Source organism: Myxocyprinus asiaticus, chromosome 2 (genome assembly GCF_019703515.2).
Source record: "Myxocyprinus asiaticus isolate MX2 ecotype Aquarium Trade chromosome 2, UBuf_Myxa_2, whole genome shotgun sequence".
NCBI classification, from domain to species: domain Eukaryota; kingdom Metazoa; phylum Chordata; class Actinopteri; order Cypriniformes; family Catostomidae; genus Myxocyprinus; species Myxocyprinus asiaticus.
The window spans coordinates 26352391-26372044 of record NC_059345.1 but is presented as its reverse complement, the minus strand read 5'-3'; the positions used below and the strand labels follow the sequence as shown (position 1 = coordinate 26372044).

The window sequence follows — 19654 nt, the reverse complement described above, 5'->3', positions numbered from 1 at the left end:
CAACATCCCTTCAAGATCTATAAAAAAGCCCTGATCATCAAAGTTAGGTGCATAAATATTAGCCAAAATAAGACTTTGTCCCTGAATTTCAGCTAAAACAATAATGACTCTTCCTAATTTAACTTTACTCTGTTTGATAACTTTGAATTGTAGATGTTTGCTTATCAGTGTAACGAATCCCCTGATCTTACTCGAGCCAGCACTATAAAAAAAATAATAAAAATGCCCACCCCATATCTTTCCAACTTTTTCAGCTTCCTGCGGAGAAAGGTGCATTTCTTAAAGAAACATTATAACATATTTCTTATGCTTAAGAGAAATAACCTTCCTTCTTTTTATGGGGTGCCCCAACCCATGCACATTCCACGTGGAGAGAGACAATCCACTCAATTTAACATCTGACATTTTAACATTGATCAAAAAATAGATTGTGTGTCAAAGACAAGATTATAAAGACCACATTCCAACATTAGTGCAACAATCAAACCCCGAACATCCCCTAGAACAAAAAAAAAAACAAAAAAAAAACAGAAAAATGTGTGCATTAACCCCGTGCATGACAGTGCCAACTGGCGTCCATCCCTCCAAACTCAAACAGTTCATGCATGCCTACGAGAGCCCCCGCGACACCCTTGCCATCAGATTGCTCCAGTCCGGTGTTTCAATAAAAATTTTGTGAGACAGAATTACACAGCAAAAGATAATCTATAAAACAAACTCCAGCCAATAGGCAGAATAAACACAAAGAGCATGTAGAATCATCCACAAAACTGTCCTGATGGTGTGTTATTCTACACTAAACTCCAGCTGATAGGTGGAGCCAGCACAAATAGAGCGCGCAGATTCTTTAAACAGTCAACCGAATGTTCAGTGTGCTGGTCCACTTGGCTGCAACATGAGTGCAAGCAAATGACTCACTCCAGTGACTTTGCAAGAAATACTCCACAAAATAAACTCCAGCCGATATGCGGCACCAGCACAAAAAAAATTTGCAGGTTCCTCAAACTGTCAAGCGAGTGTTCAGTAAGACAGTCCATTCGGCTGCAACATGAGTGCAAGCAAATAATTTACTCACTCCAATGACTTTGCAAGATATACTCCACAAAATAAACTCCAGCGGATAGGCGGACTAAACACAAAGAGTGTGTAGATTCATCCCCAAAACCGACCCTAAGGTGTGTTGCTCTACAAAATAAACTCCAGCCGCTAGGTGGAACCAGCACAAAAAGAGCACGCAGATTCTTCAAACAGTCAAGCGTATGTTCAGTGAGCCGGTCCACTCGGCTGCAAGATGAGTACCACAAGATGACTTACTTACTCCATTGACTTTATGAAGGACATAGCTTGCATGTGAATGTTTTATGGCCATCCTTAGCATCTATTCTCAATTTGGCCAGGAATATCAGTGCAAAAGCGACCTTCCGTTGATGTAAAAGTTTCTTGCATTCCTTGAATTGATCACGTGTCTCCCGTCGAGTTCGCAAAGTCTGGGAACAAGAAAATGTTGTGGTTCTTCCAAGAAAGGCTTCCTTTACTCCTCGCGTAACACAAGCTCTTTATCGGATGATCTCAGAAATTTGGCCAAAATTGATCTGTCAATTGAACTGTCTCCCTCCGCGGATCGCCGTGCCAGAACCCTGTGAGCTCGCTCAATTTCTAGCTTATGGCCTGCTATGTCCAGCAGACTCGGAAAGAGCCCATCCAGTAATTCCACCATATCCTGTCCCTCCACTCCCTCTGGGACTCCCACGATATGGACGTTATTCCACTGGCTACGGTTTTCCATGTCCTCCAACTTCTCCCAGATACGCTCCAAATCCACCTTTGTTGCTAGCAGATTATTCTCTCTTCGATGACTCCAGGTAATCGATCCATTTCTCGACATCCCCCATTCTTGTAACCACATCAGTAAACTTCATCTCCATGGCGATGATCGATGTATCACAGCAAGATCGACCTTCGTCATCATTGCTGACATTTTCAGCATCTCCCGCCGCATTTCCCGCACCTCTTCAACCAAATCGACTCCCAGGCCCGTGGCCTGCACGTAAGTGTTTTTTAATGTCTCCTATCAAGAGGCGAGCACGCAGGATGCTCTGCAGTGCCAAGCGGAAGGCTTGAGACATGACGGCAGAGAGTGCTGGAAGCGAACGCCGCTCCTGTTACGAGTAGAGCTATTATGCCACAAGCGCTCAGGAGCACAGATATTTTGCCGCCCCACCCCGGCCCACCATGACTGTCACTTGGCCCACCTTAAAAATTAAAGCTGGAGCCAGGCCTGTTACTAACTGCCACCTGTGCAAACCAGACAGCGAGGGGTGCTTCAATGATCACTGTCTGCATCACTTCAGTCTATTATGATAGAATTCACAGAGGATGAACTGCTCTCAACTCTTACCGTACAACAAGGGATTCTTCACTGGTCACTTCCTGCAACATGGACTTAGGATGGACTTCACCGGGAATAAACTGCCACAAGCTTCCAGCCGGACTGTGAAGCACACCTCACTGACCTCTGCTTGCGTCTTCTTAGTCATGGGATTGACTGTACTCCCTTAAATGGAATACATAGACAATGAATTAACGCTACTTAAAGCCTGCATGATTTTCAATCACATTTTAATTTAAACTGCTCAATGAGCACTTTAAGACATTACAGACATTACAGCATCATTTTCTGTTACAGCCTAATTTTCTGTAAAGTTGCTTTGAAACAATGTGTTTTGTGAAAAGTGCTATACTAAAAGAATTGACTTGACATCATCCTGTTCACATTCTTATTTGAACAAAACCACATAAAGGACATAAATGGATGTGCACATCAACCATGGCACAAACATACATATGCCATGCACATTTTCAGTCTATCTGCCTTCCACAGAGTTTCTGCCTTCCCCCTTGTGCAATTTGTAATTGTGATTGAATTACACTCTAAGTAACTTTCGAGTGAGGGAAGAAGATGGATATACAAAGACATAATTAGTGACAACGGTGTTTGCTATCCTGTTTCTGAAGCATAAAGGAATAGTTCCACAAATATAAAAAAAATCAGTCATTATTTACTCACCCTCATGTGGCCCTAAACCCATTTTACTTTCTTTACTAAACTTTCTTACATTATACACAAAAGGGTATATTTTAAATAATGTTACGATCACTAATTTTCAAACAAAAGCAGTTGGTAATCGCTCACTTTAAAACTCAAGTCTTTTGAAAGCATACGATCACTTTGTATGATGAACAGACCAAAATTAAGTCGTTATTCACTTTCAAATCAAATCACTGATTAACGCAGATATAGAGAGTCTAAATCAAATATGGCGACACATCAATAACATCAAGCTTCCATATGTTCCGGCGTCATAATGTTTGGTCACGAGATCCGCAAGAACAATTTGATGTTATTGACTTGTTGCCATTTTTGATTTGTGCTTTGTTTACAGGATCAATTATTTGATTTTATTTGATATGAGAGTGAAAAACAGCCTATTGTTGGCTTCTACTTTTTTTAGCTACATTTCAAAATGTAAAACAATAATTAAATCACAAAACGATTCATGAAAAGGGTAACATACAAAAATTGGAAACCATTGTTTTGGCCAACAAATATTGTAATTGAAAAATTGCATAAATGGATGCCATTTGAAATACATGGGACACACTGCCTTTATTAAAATCAGACAATACTGACAGAAACGTATACTGGTGTATACGTTTCCGGGTCAAAATGGCCGACCCATTTAACTGGTTTATGAATCTCACATAATCCATATTTTATTTTCCAACTTGATTTCTAGTTACTGGGACAGGTTTTGTGCCTCTTTTTGGAATGAACTGACAATAGGCCTAAGTTACCTGAGCTAATGCAACTCAATTTTGCATTAAAAAAGCATTTTATTTTATGGATATTTTTACTATGTTAAACACCATACATACAATTTTCTGTCCTGTTTATTACACTATTTTGTTTTAATGTTTAACCAGAAATTATTAAAAAAAAATTTAACTCGAATCACTACACGACCATGAGGACTTAAAAGCACACTGGGAATTGGGCATTCCAAATTGGGAGATAAAGGAAAAATCAAAGATTATTTATTGATTTTGACTATATAATATACCATTTACAAAATGTTCTGTGCTATTTATCACGCAATTATTATTTTAATGTTGTTTTAATATTTAACAAAGAAGTTTGCTTTGTTACACTTATTTTCTCAAAAATAAAAGTGTAACAAAAAGTTTGTTCCTGTGGGGTCAAAAATAGTTCAGAAGTTGGCTGGGATATCAAAGTGTGTGTGTGTTTTACGCGGACATGTTTTTAGGTTACAAACTAGTAATTACAAGGGTATTATGCTATAAATGTGGTTTATGAGGAAATTTCTAGTGTCCCCATGATTCAAATCACTTAAAAACATACTAAATGTTTTTTTGAAAATGTAAAAATGCAGAAAGTTTTTTGTGAGGATCAGGTTTAGGGGTCATGTTAGGGAATAGAATCTATAGTTCGTACAGTAAAAAAAATGATTATGTCTATGGAGAGTCCTCATAAGGCCAGCTGCACCAACGTGTGTGTGTGTGTGTGTGTGTGTGTGTACAGGTTTTGCTATACTTGTGAGGACCAATTATTGAGAATCAACCTGTTCTGTGAGGACATTTCTGGTTGTGAGGACCTTTTGGGTGGTCCTCACAAGGGAAATGGCATATTAAAATATGTTTTTTTGAAAATGTAAAAATGCAAAAAGGTTTCTGTGAGGGTTAGGTTTAGGGGTAGGGTTAGGGGATAGAATCTATAGTTTGTACAGTATAAAAATCATTATGTCTATGGAGGGTCCTCACAAGTATAGCAAAACCAACGTGTGTGTGTGTGTGTGTGTGTGTGTGTGTGTGTGTGTGTGTGTGTGTGTATGTTTGAATACTGCATGTGTGCAAGCAAACATGCACATTTGTGCTCATCAAACGGTTGGACAGGCTCCTGAATTTGCTGTTGTAAACTAAAGGGTGTATGTGTGTGGGTGTGTGTATGGATGAGTGAATGAGTGTGTACACATGTCCAAGGACTTTATGTGTGCAAGTACACATGCACATATGTGCTCATCAGATGGTTTGACAGGCTCCTGAACACAATTTTTTTCTTTCTTTCTTTCTTTTAGCCCCACCCATTAATTTCCAATGGCCGGTCATTTTTGACCGGGAACACAAAAGGTGTAACAAAGTTAAATAAAACCAATGAAATGTAAAGAAAATGGTCCATATTTTTGTGTGTTTTCAGATAACATATGTGAACAAAGCCAAGGAATTTTATTCCAAATTAAGTAAATAAATAAATAAATAAATAAATAAATAAATAAATAAAGATCAAAATGACCGGAACACAACATAAGGGTAAAAAAGATTTGTAATATGTGTTAGTTGATGTTGTTGTTTTAGTTGTTATGGGAAATAGTCCAGTAGTGTAGTCTAGGGCATACGCAGGCATAGGCCGTATGCCCACCTATCTTTCTTAGGATTTTGCATATGCCCACCTAAAATAAGTGATGGTACATATGGCCGCCAGAACAACGAGTAGTGTTTTGACACGTAACTTTTTCAATCTACTAACATGATGCTGCAGCACCGTTGAGTGAATTGTGAGGGTTTAAGTGTACAGAGATTCTCTTTAAACCCGCACGGAGCAGAGGGAGTGCAACTGATGACACGGGCAAGACAGACAGTCGGACTAAGCTGATCCACCAGTCAGAACATTCATTTCAGACGTGAATTAATATTTGCTAATCAATCATATTCTCCGTTTCAGTAAGGGGCGGGACATTTCCAGCATCTAATGCTGATGCACAAGCATCCCTGGAGTAACCACAATTTGCACTGTAAATTTATTTTCCTGATAAAGAAGATAGATAGATAGATAGATATTTTTATTTAACTTATGCAATTAAACTTTGTGAATATACTGCATGTTATTGCACCCGTGCTAGTTTTTGATGCTCTTCACAGATGCTGGACAACTGTGTCCTGTAATTATATAAAAAATGTTTGTTTTTTTTTTTTTTTTTTTTTTTTGCCTTTTACTGCTGTCGGCGGTGCCTTTTTCTCATGATATCAAATTATTCCAATTAATATTTAGGAAAACTATATTCTATACACTATACACAGAAAACCACATTATTGTACACAAATAAAACAGATAACCATTATTTCTTAAATTATGTATGTATTAGTTTATTAATTAGAGTAATTATAAAGTATTAACAGTTTTCATGGTAGCCTAACAAAAGAATCATTAATGACACCTATTAATTTAAAAACATATTTAACATCAAGTTACCATACCATGGTTCGTAGTAGTGTCCTCTACACCATGCCTGCAAGAAACTTACCCTGATATAAAAAAAAAAAATTCTCCCCTTTTCTCCCCAATTTGGAATGTCCAATTCCCAATGTGCTCTAAGTCCTCGTGGTGGTGTAGTGACTCGCCTCAATCCGGGTGGCGGAGGACGAATCTCAGTTGCCTCCGCATCTGAGACCGTCAATCCGCGCATCTTATCACATGGCTTGTTGAGCGCATTACATTTCAAAAGTAAAACAACAATTAACCACAAAATGATTCATGAAATTACAGCATCCACGTACATCTCACCATGCGCCCCAACGAGAGCGAACCACATTATGGCGACCACAAGGAGGTTACCCCATGTGACTCTACCCTCCCTAGCAACATTTTTTAAGTTCAAGTGAAACTATAATTCCAACAGAATATATATACAGTTGAAGTCAGAAGTTTACATACATTTAGGTTGAAGTCATTAAAACTCATTTTTTTAACCACTCCACAGATTTCATATTACCAAATTATAGTTTTGTCAAGTCCTTTAGGACATCTACTTTGTGTGTGACATGAGTAATTTTTCCAACAATTGTTTACAGACAGATTGTTTCACTTTTAATTGACTATATCACAATTCAAGTGGGTCAGAAGTTTACATTCACTAAGTTAACTGTGCCTTTGAGCAGCTTGGAAAATTCCATAAAATTATGTCAAGCCTAATTGGAGTCAATTGGAGGTGTACCTGTGGATGTATTTTAAGGCATACCTTCAAACTCAGTGCCTCTTTGCTTGACATCATGGTAAAGTCAAAAGAAATCAGCCAAGACCTCAGAAATTGTGGACCTCCACAAGTCTGGTTCATCGTTGGGAGCAATTTCCAAATGCCTGAAGGTACCACGTTCATCTGTATAAACAATAGTATGCAAGTATAAACACCATGGGAGCACGCAGCCATCATTCCGCTCAGGAAGGAGACGCATTCTGTCTCCTAGAGATGAATGTAGTTTGGTGTGAAAAGTGCAAATCAATCCCAGAACAACAGCAAAGGACCTTGTGAAGATGCTGGAGGAAACAGGTAGACAAGTATCTATATCCACAGTAAAACGAGTCCTATATCGACATAACCTGAAAGGCTGCTCAGCAAGGAAGAAGCCAATGCTCCAAAACTGCCATAAAAAAGCCACACTACAGTTTGCAAGTGCACATGGTGACAAAGATCTTACTTTTTGGAGAAATGTCCTCTGGTCTGATGAAACAAAATTTTTACTGTTTGGCCATAGTGACCATTGTTATGTTTGGAGGAAAAAAGATAAGGCTTGTAAGCCGAAGAACACCATCCCAACCACGAAGTATGGGGATGGCAGCATCATGTTGTGGGGGTGCTTTGCTGCAGGAGGGACTGGTGCACTTCACAAAATAGATGGCATCATGAGGAAGGAAAATTAGGTGGATATATTGAAGCAACATCTCAAGACATCAGCTAGGAAGTTAAAGCTCAATCGCAAATGGGTCTTCCAAATGGACAATGACCCCAAGCATACCTACAAATTTGTGGCAAAATGGCTTAAGGACAACAAAGTCAAGGTACTGGAGTGGCCATCACAAAGCCCTGACCTCAATCTGATAGAAAATTTGTAGGCACAACTGAAAAAGCATGTGCTGAGTTACACCAGTTCTGTCTGGAGGAATGGGCCAAAATTCCAGCAACTTATTGTGAGAAGCTTGTGGAAGGCTACCCAAAATATTTGACTCAAGTTAAACAATTTAAAGGCAATGCTACCAAATATTAACAAAGTGTATGTAAACTTCTGACCCACTGGGAATGTGATGAAAGAAATAAAAGCTGAAATAAATCATTCTCTTTACTATTATCCTGATATTCACATTCTTAAAATAAAGTAGTGATCCTAACTGACCCAAGACAGGGAATGTTTTCTACAATTAAATTTCAGGACTTGTGAAAAACTGAATTTAAATGTATTTGACTAAGGTGTATGTTAACTTCTGACTTCAACTGTGTGTGTGTGTGTGTGTGTGTGTGTGTGTGTGTGTGTGTGTGTGTGTGTGTGTGTGTGTGTGTATATATATATATATATATATATATATATATATATATATATATATATATATATATATATACATACATACATACATACATACATACATACATACACACAGGGTTGGGGAGTAACAGAATACATGTAACGGGATTACGTATTTAAAATACAAAGTATAAGTAACTGTATTCCACTACAGTTACAATTTAAATCATTGGTATTTAGAATACAGTTACATTCAAAAAGTATTTTGATTACTGAAGAGATTACTTTGCATTTTATTGTCATTTGTTTCATTTAATATTTATTCTTTTCAGATGGAAAACATTTATACATATAAATGATGTGATCCAAAGTGCATTTGAACAGCGGTGAAATACGAGCAGACAGAGAAGTAAATTTGAAGTAAGTTTGAAGTAAGTTTGGAGCAGAAGAAATAGAAATAAACCTTGTGTAAATTGTCAGCTTTACGCTAAGCTAAAATGCTATTTCTAGCCATTTTACATGCACATGTTACCAGGCACGATCATATTTGTTTATCATGCAAATTCACATTAGATCATAATTTCTTTTTTTTTCTAGTAAGACCTTTGATATTAAGGCAAAAATCGTATTCTTGATATTAATTTTTGTATTGTTTTCCTGTAAAAATATCAATTAGATTGATCTAGTTTTAGAAACAACAATGCATAAGATATTTAGGTTTTTCAGAGAATGTGTTTTAACATGTGTTTTTTTTCTTACATTATAGTCAAAACAAGTGAAAAAATCTACCAGTGTTGAAGAAGTAATCCAAAGTATTTAGAATACGTTACTGACCTTGAGTAATCTAACGGAATATGTTACAAATTACGTTTTACAGTATGTATTCTGTAATCTGTAGTGGAATACATTTCAAAAGTAACCCTCCCAACCCTGTATGTATATATATATATATATATATATATATATATATATATATATATATATATATATATATATATATCTCCTTCATAAATTCACAGTATGCCCACCTCTTCAGACACTACTTCACCACTGAAATAGTAGTTTAGAAAAGCTATTTAGATTAAATACCGAAAATTCATGTGCTCTGTGCAGCAGCGTTTGATGTTAATTTGGACGGTCATGCAAGAAATAATAATACAATCGGTCTTAATTTGCACTGCATGAAATTCTGACGTCTGTGCACCCCACATATTAGGCAGTGTTGGAAAGGAAGGTAGAGACAGAACAGCAGAGGTGGTTCGTCTCGCGAGAGCTCTATGGTTTGTTTGTATGTTTGTTTGTTTGTCGATTGTGCTTATTATAAGAAGTCTCCCCCTATCGACAGAGCAGTGCAGTACGCCTAACATCATCACAGACTCGTCTTCGCCTAGTTCCGTCACGGGCTAGATCAAGCGTTAGAATCAGACAGACGAGACTATAATTCACTCCATTCACGCTTACCGCAGTCCCGTTGTCCTAATTTATATTTATCGCTCTACGACGCGGCAAGAATCCTGGCTTGCTTCGTTCAAGGACAGGGAGAGGAAGAGCCCAAGGGAGAGGGGCACTGAAGCAAAGGCGGCTTGTGAACGGCAGTCTCCAGGTACAGGATTCAGGCATCTTAGCAGCTTCGGTGAGGTATTGCTCGAGTACTTATGTTCTCCAGTTGACTAGTCCAGCAGGCAAAATTGAGTAATAAATATATAGATGATGGTTTTGGCATCTTAACGCGTTGCACCTACCCAATACACATACGCCTGTTTTCAGTGTTTCTGGGGATATTTGCATTCATTATGTTGCAAATGTAACCTAAGAATCAAATCTCTCTCTTTACAAAACAGTTGACATTATAAGCGGATCGCGTCTGTGTATGCAGTACGATTGTGTGGTTATTTGTTATGTTTAACTACAAGTATCTGTTCCTTATCATGACTTGTCAGTGTTATTATTACACAGTCATGCACAGTAAATATGTAACTGCGGTTCATTAAAAATATAAGAACATTTAACCGCGTTGGTTATTGTAATTATGTCATTTTGTTGGCCAAACAGTTCGCTATGATATTATGTTGCATAATTGTAATGTAATGTGAAGCACTGCCTTTTTCCTTGTTGTCTGACCGAGTATGCTATATACGAATAAAGCAAGATATCTGTCAAAGGCTAAACATTATGTACATGTGTTGACCAAATCAATCTATCTATCTATCTATCTATATATATATATATATATATATATATAAGCAAGTTCGTGCCTTTAATGGTGAGATTTTGTGGCACTAATAAATGGATGTAACTATGTGTGCGTGAGCGTAGACCAACGCACGCGCACTCTGAGGCCACAGTTGCAGTTCCCTCAAATTAAGTCTTGTTTACCTTCCTGCACCTGTTTTGTAATCACCACATCTCTTTTGGTTTTCTACCACGTTATTAGAGGCTCACCGAAGAGCTCGTGTTGCTTGTACGCATCGCTGAATTCGTAATTTAGCCTGCATGAGCTTGTGTATCTATTTATTTAAGTTCACCGCAATGCATGATGATTTGAATTCAGTGTTTTGTATTATGATAAAAGAGTTCATTTATTCTTTGTTTAGAGTTAATCACTTAATCCCATAATTCGAGTCTTCTGACTCTGATGTTGATGCAGTTTATGATAAGCTTTCAGAGTCTCGCTGGGATGAGTTATAGTCGTACAACTGTCTCTGAGAAGGCCAATTAATGTTAACATTCTATTGTACACACTACCCCATCAACTGGGGGTCGTTTGAAAGCTTAAAATATCGTTGTTGTAATTGTGATGATGATAATAATAGCATCTCTACAGTTGGCTTGAGCACAGTGTGAGCTTGGCTCGTTAGCTTTCTGAGCTCTCTCTCATGAAATATTAGATGGACAGACCACAACACGGAAAATTCCTCAGTGGCACTCATCAAACTGTCACTTTGAAATGTTATGGCTTGCCGGTCATGTCATAATGAACTAACAGCTTGATAGAATGTCATTTCGGGTTCTATGGTAGTATTGATAAGTAAAGGTGAACCTATAGTGGATTTTGCAGATACCGATAACTAAAGTGGTGGAAAGGGCCGATAACAGATTGATCAACCGATAGTTTTTAAATTTGATATAAAAAATTTGAAAAAATAAATCTTAGTCTTTCCTTACTATGATGGGTACAGACTACAAGAGTACAAAAATAAATAAAATCCAAGATGCAGTTTATAGTGCAATCAAAATCCCAGTAATAACCAGAAAACATGAAGATTTGGTGCATAATACGGGACTGTAAACTGTAAACAAGCCCGAAAACACAAGGGATTCTTATTTTGAAATGACGGAGACTTGGCTCCATTACAATGCTCTCTATATAAGTATTGACCAAAGTTAGCTTTTAATAGCCTATATATGCACCAGATGAAGAGTTTTGTATATAGATTTTGCCAGATGACATGTAATCAGCAATAAGGTTTATTATTATTCAAAAGATATATATCTTAATGTATGTGCTGACAGGGCATGTTTTCATATACTCTCATTTTGCTTTGCATGCCCTCGCTTCAATTTAGATTACTTGATTATCTCATCAAAAAAGTGCCAGTCACAGAGGAACACTGAGGAATAAAAACAAAAAAACTATTAGTGTAGATTTTTGCTGATAACTGATAGTTTCAAAAAGCAACTATCCACACCAATTAATCGGTATATATCCGATATATCGGTCTACCTCTATTGATAAGGACATCTATTTGTTTCTACTGTTAGTGATGTTACAAAGTCGGTGGTTCAAATGCCACTCCACCCCTTCATTAATACAGAAATTGTGATTTTGACAACAAACAAATAAATAAAGGAAAAAGAGGAGTGATTAATAATGAGCACATTTACATGCATGGTCATACACAATTATGCGTAATAAGCCGACAACGTGTGGTTATATAAATGCAGTAAACAGCATTCCTTTATCGGTGTAAGGTCTTAAACAGTGTAAGAATAAACCGGTCGACACAGGTAGAATTTTGCCAATTACGCCGATTTTGCATGGCATGTAAACACCTTTACCAGTGTTCTCACCGGCTTATCCAATGTGCGCACGTGTTGAGCGCATGTCTCTTCACAGTTTGATGTGATTGTTTCAAATCTCATGTAAACACGGTTTTCTTGCTTTGTCAGATTTTTTAAATAAGATGATTTTTGGGAGTAATCAGAGTATTTGGTGTGCATGTAAATGTGCTCAATGTTAGAAAATGAGTTGGATCGTGGAAAGAAAGAGGTGGTCAATCCAAGTACAGTTAGGCTGTACAAAAAAGAGAGGATGCAATACAGAGACAAATGCAGAGAAAGTAGTGCTTAAGGGTTTAGTATTAAAGTTTCTCATTGGATTTAAATCACAGGGCTCAAAAATTACAGGAAAGCATTTGGGGAAGTTAGGCAAGGAAGAGTACAGAAAGAAAGATGTGTGTTTATATTATGTGATGGTGTGCACAACAACGTGTAATCCCAAGCTGAAAGCACCCCCTCCTCCCCCTTGTGAACTTCATACATGAATGCCAGGATCTAATTTGAGTCCAGGCAACCTCTCCCCCTCTGCCTATCCCCTGATGCTTATAGCTACCCTTGCCCCCCATTTCCGGCATGCAGCTGTCTTTTAAGATATTAATAAATCCATTGAGGTGCTGTGTCTGATGAATTGCATTGCAGTCCCCCACGCCTCTTTTTCACCATTGACTCCAATATAATATTCCTATTAATATTTTAAGATAATCTACTGGCTGATTTAGAGACCTATGTAATGAGCTGTACAGTTTAATGCAGATGGGAACCTGTCCCTAACATATCCTTAATATTTATGATCCATAGACCTACAGTAACCTTTGAGAGCCTGAAGAATTCATATATAAGCAGAATAGGCCCAAAAAAGCTGTTCACCCTAACCGTGGTCCCATAATATGCTCTTAATTGTGTAAAAGCTGAAAGCGTTTTTGTAGCTTGCATGTAACAGAGAAAGGGTTGGATAGACAGAGGCAGATGGACTGATAGAGTGACACCCTCAAAAATAGAACCCCACACAGGAAAAAGAGGCAGGGGAACAGAAATAGCCTCATCGAAGCAGACACTCCCACAGATGCAGTCAAATTCATGTACTCCCATTCCTAACTGTGCCCCTAGAACTAATCCAGTCATCATGGCAACTAGACAACATGTAAAACAAACATCCACCTCACAGGTGTTTTTGGGGTCATAGAAAATGAGCATAAACAGCCCATCAGACTGCACACACTCTATGCATCAGTCCCTTTTTGTTGAACAGGTTTACATGGCCTGTAGATTTCCAACAATGCTCTCCCTTTCTTACAAATTTTTACTCTAATGTCAGTTCCCTTTTTTATTGTAGTTTCTTTTTTTTAACCCTTTCGTTCTATCCCTTTCTTGAACACCAGTATTGTTACCTGAACTTTTCATCTTTTGTCTTTTCATTCACAGGTCGTACTGAGCTTAGCTTACAGAAAAGAGAGATCACAATACTTTCCTAACCAACAAAAGGAAATACATCATGAAGACCTCAGACATTTTCCTTCTGCCCTGTTTGCTCCTCATGTTCCTTTTCCACTGCTGTCTTACGCAAAGTGAATCTGACCTCATAGTAAACACTAGGTTGGGCCGTGTGCAGGGTGTACGCTTGCCTGTTCCCGACCGGAATCATGTGATCGCTTTCTTGGGCATCCCGTATGCTGAACCTCCTCTTGGGAAGAGGCGTTTCAAGCAAGCAGAGCCCAAAAAACCTTGGAATGGTGTCTTTGAGGCAAGAGACTACCCAAATGCCTGCTATCAGTTTGTAGACACCTCTTACCCAGGCTTTCCAGGTATCGAGATGTGGAACCCCAACAGAATGATGAGCGAGGACTGTCTTTACATTAATGTGTGGGTGCCTCCTTCCCCTAGGCCACAAAATCTCACAGTAATGGTCTGGATATATGGTGGTGGCTTCTATAGTGGCTCTTCCTCACTTGATGTCTATGATGGCCGGTACTTGGCTAACTCTGAAAAGGTAGTAGTTGTATCTATGAACTATCGTGTTGGAGCTTTTGGATTCCTTGCACTCAATGGCTCATCAGAAGCACCAGGAAATGTGGGTCTCCTTGACCAGAGGATGGCCCTTCAATGGGTGCAAGATAACATTCACTTCTTCGGAGGTAACCCAAAACAGGTCACCATTTTTGGAGAAAGTGCTGGAGGAGCCTCAGTGGGCATGCATCTTCTGTCACCAGACAGCCGCCCATATTTCACACGTGCCATAATGCAGAGTGGTGTTCCTAATACCCCCTGGGCTACTGTTAGCTTTGATGAGGCCCGTCGGAGAGCCACCTTGCTGGGCAAACTTGTTGGCTGCAGTAAGGGCAATGACACTGAGCTGGTTGACTGCCTGAGAAACAAAGATCCACAGGAACTAATTAATCTGGAGTGGCAAGTACTCCCCTATAACAGCCTGTTTCGCTTCTCCTTTGTACCTGTCATAGATGGCGTGGTGCTCCCTGACACCCCTGATGCCATGCTCAGCTCAGGGAACTTTAAATACACTCAGATCCTCATGGGTGTAAATCAGGATGAAGGATCTTACTTCTTAATTTATGGTGCACCAGGATTTAGTAAAGACAATGAGAGTTTGATATCACGAGAGGACTTCCTTGAAGGTGTGAAGATGAGTGTTCCTCATGCTAATGAGATTGGCTTGGAGGCAGTTATCCTTCAATACACTGATTGGATGGATGAGAACAACCCTCAAAAGAATCGAGATGCCATGGACGATATTGTAGGAGATCAAAATGTTATCTGTCCTCTACAGCACTTTGCAAGGTCGTATGCCCAGCACACTGGTGTCCATTTCCAGACAGGAGCAGCTGTTCAAGGGACACTGGGCTGGGGAAACTCAGGATCAACAGGCTACAACAGTAACTCACATGGTAAGGCCATTACAGTAATATAGAATACACGCTGTGTAATACATCTTGCATCAACAATAAGGATATTTATAAATGGAATTACTAGTGGACTAAAATATGATGCTGTATCTTATTGGGTAAAGATTTGGAATAGTAATTGAAATGTTGTAGTTTGTTGTACCCTCAAGGGGATTGGATGTTTATATAACATTACCAGCCATGTCTGCAATTGAAGTTATTCATTGGGATAATAACAACAATAATACTGTATGTTTACTTAATATATAGAGCTTTTTCAGTACTCAAGGTGTTTTATCAAAACATAAAAGTACTACAACAATGTAGTCCAGACAAGTGATGGTGCAACATGATAAAATGTCCAAACAAACAGTCCCTGCTGGAGCAATGAAACAAACCTCAACAACCTGCAACTCCCACACCACACAGCGAAGAAAAATGGCAGTACCTCAAGCGCAAAGCTTGAACACACAACAGAAATGTCCCATCCAAGCCACAGCTGCAGAGCCGCTTACACTACTTGCTGCAGTGTAGTGGTGAACCAGTAAGAACAGAATATAAACATACAGGTCCGAAATGAAGCAGCAGCTGTTAAAAACTTTGTGCAACCTTCATGTATTTAATGACAGTTTTCCCAGTCTATACTCCTTTTTCTTGTCCTTAGGTGCTGTGTACCTCTACTTGTTTGACCATCGAGCCTCTAACCTGGCCTGGCCTGAGTGGATGGGTGTAATTCATGGTTATGAGATTGAGTTTGTATTTGGCCTGCCTTTAGAGAAAAGGCTCAATTACACAGCAGAGGAAGAGAAACTCAGCCGACGTATGATGAAATACTGGGCCAATTTCGCGCGCACTGGGTAAGAGATAACAAAATAAGGAGAGAATACATAAAATCTTCAATGGACATGTAGGATTTGTTAGCATTCCTTTTTTTTTTTTTTTTAGAAACGTTTGGATTTATCTGATAGTTTTGGAGGTTGGAATGTTTTTGTAGTGTTGCATTTAAAGATTACTCTTTTTCTGTCTCCCTCCTTGAAGTAATCCTAACATTAACATTGATGGCACCATAGACAGTCGGAGGCGGTGGCCTCAATTTACAGCTACTGAGCAGAAACATGTGGGTTTGAATACAGAACTACTGAAGGTGTACAAGGGTCTAAGACCACAAGTTTGTGCTCTGTGGAACCGCTTCCTGCCTCGTCTGCTTAACATCACAGGTAAAAAAATAAATAAATGATATATATATATATATATATATATATATATATATATATATATATATATACACACCAGTATATTTCTGTTTTGCATTTACTTTTTTGTTTAAATAGAGCCTTTCTGATATTTATTAATGTGGACATAGAGGAACTACAGAGGTCTGCCTCTTGGTAATTTGAATGTTCAGATTAGTTTTAAGGTGAGAAACTGCAGGCTTGTGTTTTATGGGTGCTCATGATATTCCTTTCTGCATATACATTTTTTTCTGCCCTTACCCAGACAACATCGATGATGTTGAGCGACAGTGGAAAGTGGAGTTTCACCGCTGGAGCTCTTACATGATGCACTGGAAGAGCCAGTTTGACCATTACAGCAAGCAGGAGCGCTGTACAGATTTCTAGATAAATCTGACATGAACATAAGAGAGTGCAGATTTAAAAAAAAAAAAAAAAAGGGAAAACTGATGACACTTAATAGTCTCTTTTTAGAAAAGCAAAGGTTCCAAAAGCTTAATTAAATCTTTTTGTTGATAACTATTGCTGAGTAGACAAGAGTGCATTTGTGAATGTTGCACTTATTTTCTGTGCAGATTTTTGTTCTTCCCATTGCAGGTCATTGTTCTTATCACACAATTATATTACATGGAAGGAGAGGTGAATGCAAGCTGCTATAAGAGATTATTAAGTGTTATGGTCATCAACATGTATGTATCAGAAAAATGAGCATGTGCATCTGTCTGTTCTGCTGGAAGCTGAAAACCCTCATTCACTCTGGTCCTCAGGATCCCAAATTGTTTTTTGTTTGTTTTTTTGTCCTATGTTCTTGTAGGCTTAAATTATAATGGCTGCTTTACCATGTGTTTATCTCTACTCTCCATCTACCAAATCTATTCAGCATTTTGTGTGCTTCTTTATCGCGGTTATTGTGTGAACTTGTCTGCTGTCTCTACTTTCTGACTGTGGGCCAACTCGATTTAATGTATGCTGGCAAACTATTCTGAATTGTGTTTTTGTGTGGGCGAGTATGTTATAATGTACTGATATTTAAAAGGTTTTTTTTTTTTATTTCTACGCATATTGCATGAATTCTGGTGCCCACGGCATGAGTCTTGACTTGTATTTGTGTGTGTGTGTGAGAGAGAGAGAGAGAGAGAAAGAGTGTGTTTACCATATACCAACTACATGGGTCAGTTTATGTGTCTATATGTACAATACCATTTGTGAATATCACCTCTCCTTTATTCAGAATTTTATATGGGAATTGTATGCTTGAGTGTTCATCCTAGAAAGACAAAGAGAAAACGGTGCGTACGAGTAATGTTGACTGTGTGCCAAAGGGTCAATATAATTTTTTTCCTTGCTGTCTCCCTCTCTCGATGGGAAAGGATTCTCATTACGATAATGGAGGGAGAGTAATTTACTTAGTGCTCATTCGAAATGACAGCCCACTGTGTCAGCCATCTTAACTCCAGCCCCACCTTTACCCTTTTGATGCAGTGGAAGGATGATGAAAGAAAACACAGCCAAAGGGAAGATGCAAGGACAGAAAAAATATACAGGGTTACAAAAGCCACTCCTATCATATATTCTATATTTATTGTAATATTTGGTGTCCTTTTTTTTTTCTTTTTTAAGTAAATTATTTGCATGATTGCATCAAGTATCAAAAGAGTATAAAAAAAAGAGTGTTTTTAGTTTAAAATAGAGCAAATATTTTATTTTTTGTGTATTAAGATTGTTGAATATTTGTATTTTGCCTGTGAATCTGTATCAAACATTCTTTTATTTTTTTACAGTTTGAATGTATCATGGTCAATCATTCTCACATATACATTGTCCCAATTTGCATATTCATTTTAAGTATGAACATGCTGAATTTGTTAATTCTAGTCTGTTTAGGCAGTCTCATTGACCTCCTATCGGCTTGTTTTTACAAAGTTAAATCAGTGTATTTGTCCAGTACCATTTATCTACAGTTTTGTTAACACTGTGGAAGGGATCTGACTCTGATGAGACTGCAGGTCTTCCAGCACACAAAATAATAGTTTGTCATTAAGCATTTAACCTCTGAATATGACTGAAGTAATGTAGATTAGCTTTAAAAAAAAAAAAAAAAAAAAAAAAAAAGGAATTTAAAATGATCTTATTCTAGCTATAAATATTGGATCAGATGAACAAGATAATGTCATGCAAGTATAGTATGATTATGCATACTTGTTTATGGGTCTGAATGATAGCTGCTCTTGCACCTCTTGTCCAATGAGGTGTCTACCCATCTCTTCCACCCCATGAAATCCCCTTGTGCATGTCCCAGACCCCTCTATATTCTGTGCTTTAAAAATGGACTGTTATCCTTTCTGACCATATTAGTGCTGATGTCTATTAATGATATTACTAGTTTATAGCTATAAAACACTGATTGCCCAGAGATAAATATTGATGTTAGCAATAACAAAATACACTAATAATGGAACATAAATATTTGAATGCATTGATGCTCATGTAATGTCACTGACTTGACTGAAAAACAGTGTTCATGAATAGATACCAATGATCATGGATAATGTAACTGACTATATATCAGCAGTTTCATCAAAGCAATATAGTGCCATATGCTATCTTACAGATATTGTTCTTTAGTGTTTAATATGGGATCACTTTGGTTTAAGTTGCATTTAAGATTTAGAAAAACTTTTCATGTCATAAATTCATGCAAATTATGTTTCACATGTTGCCAATGAGGATACCTGCCTCTAAATTACATCACAAAGAGAAAATGTTCTCTCTGACAAATCCATATGGTTCTACCCCAAATATATGTAGAACATAGCACATGGCTTAGCAAGCATCTTCTGTTCTGCATTTATTGCACTTTGACAACATACTTTTAACAATAACAATAATTATTGTTGTTCTTTTTGTTATCATTATTTATTATTTTGTCAAGATATTGCCTGCTGTGTCAAAATTAGTGCCAATAGTGACAGCATCGTGCAAATCCTCTGCATGGTGTTACTTGTCATAACCACCTAGTCTGAATATAATATCAGAAGTTGTCCAACGCAACCTCAATAAACAGTTATTGACTTAATTATAATTGAGCTGCTTGCTTGT

At 37.9% G+C, this 19654-nt stretch overlaps 1 protein-coding gene across 3 annotated transcripts; it reads left to right on the top strand.

Annotated features, from left to right (window-relative positions):
• The first annotated feature begins 9707 nt into the window (after positions 1-9707).
• Positions 9708-19641, top strand: LOC127413616 (acetylcholinesterase). Of its 3 annotated transcripts, none has more exons than XM_051650900.1 (5): positions 9708-9970; positions 13849-15326; positions 15988-16180; positions 16362-16540; positions 16821-19641. In XM_051650900.1, the coding sequence occupies exons 2-5, from the start codon at positions 13919-13921 to the stop codon at positions 16940-16942; spliced, it is 1902 nt and encodes a 633-aa protein (XP_051506860.1). In that variant the 5' UTR covers positions 9708-9970; positions 13849-13918; the 3' UTR covers positions 16943-19641. The 3 variants fall into 3 exon arrangements, with proteins under 3 accessions (XP_051506860.1, XP_051506867.1, XP_051506875.1); XM_051650907.1 differs by having other exon boundaries at positions 9708-10000; XM_051650915.1 differs by having other exon boundaries at positions 9708-10005.
• Positions 19642-19654: the final 13 nt, after the last annotated feature.

Coding starts and splice junctions, on each gene's coding strand:
- LOC127413616 (XM_051650900.1), top strand. CDS start 13,919: ATGAAGACCTCAGACATTTTCCTTCTGCCCTGTTTGCTCCTCATGTTC. Junction 15,327..15,987: donor CTACAACAGTAACTCACATG/GTAAGGCCATTA, acceptor TCTTGTCCTTAG/GTGCTGTGTACCTCTACTTG. Junction 16,541..16,820: donor TCGTCTGCTTAACATCACAG/GTAAAAAAATAA, acceptor GCCCTTACCCAG/ACAACATCGATGATGTTGAG.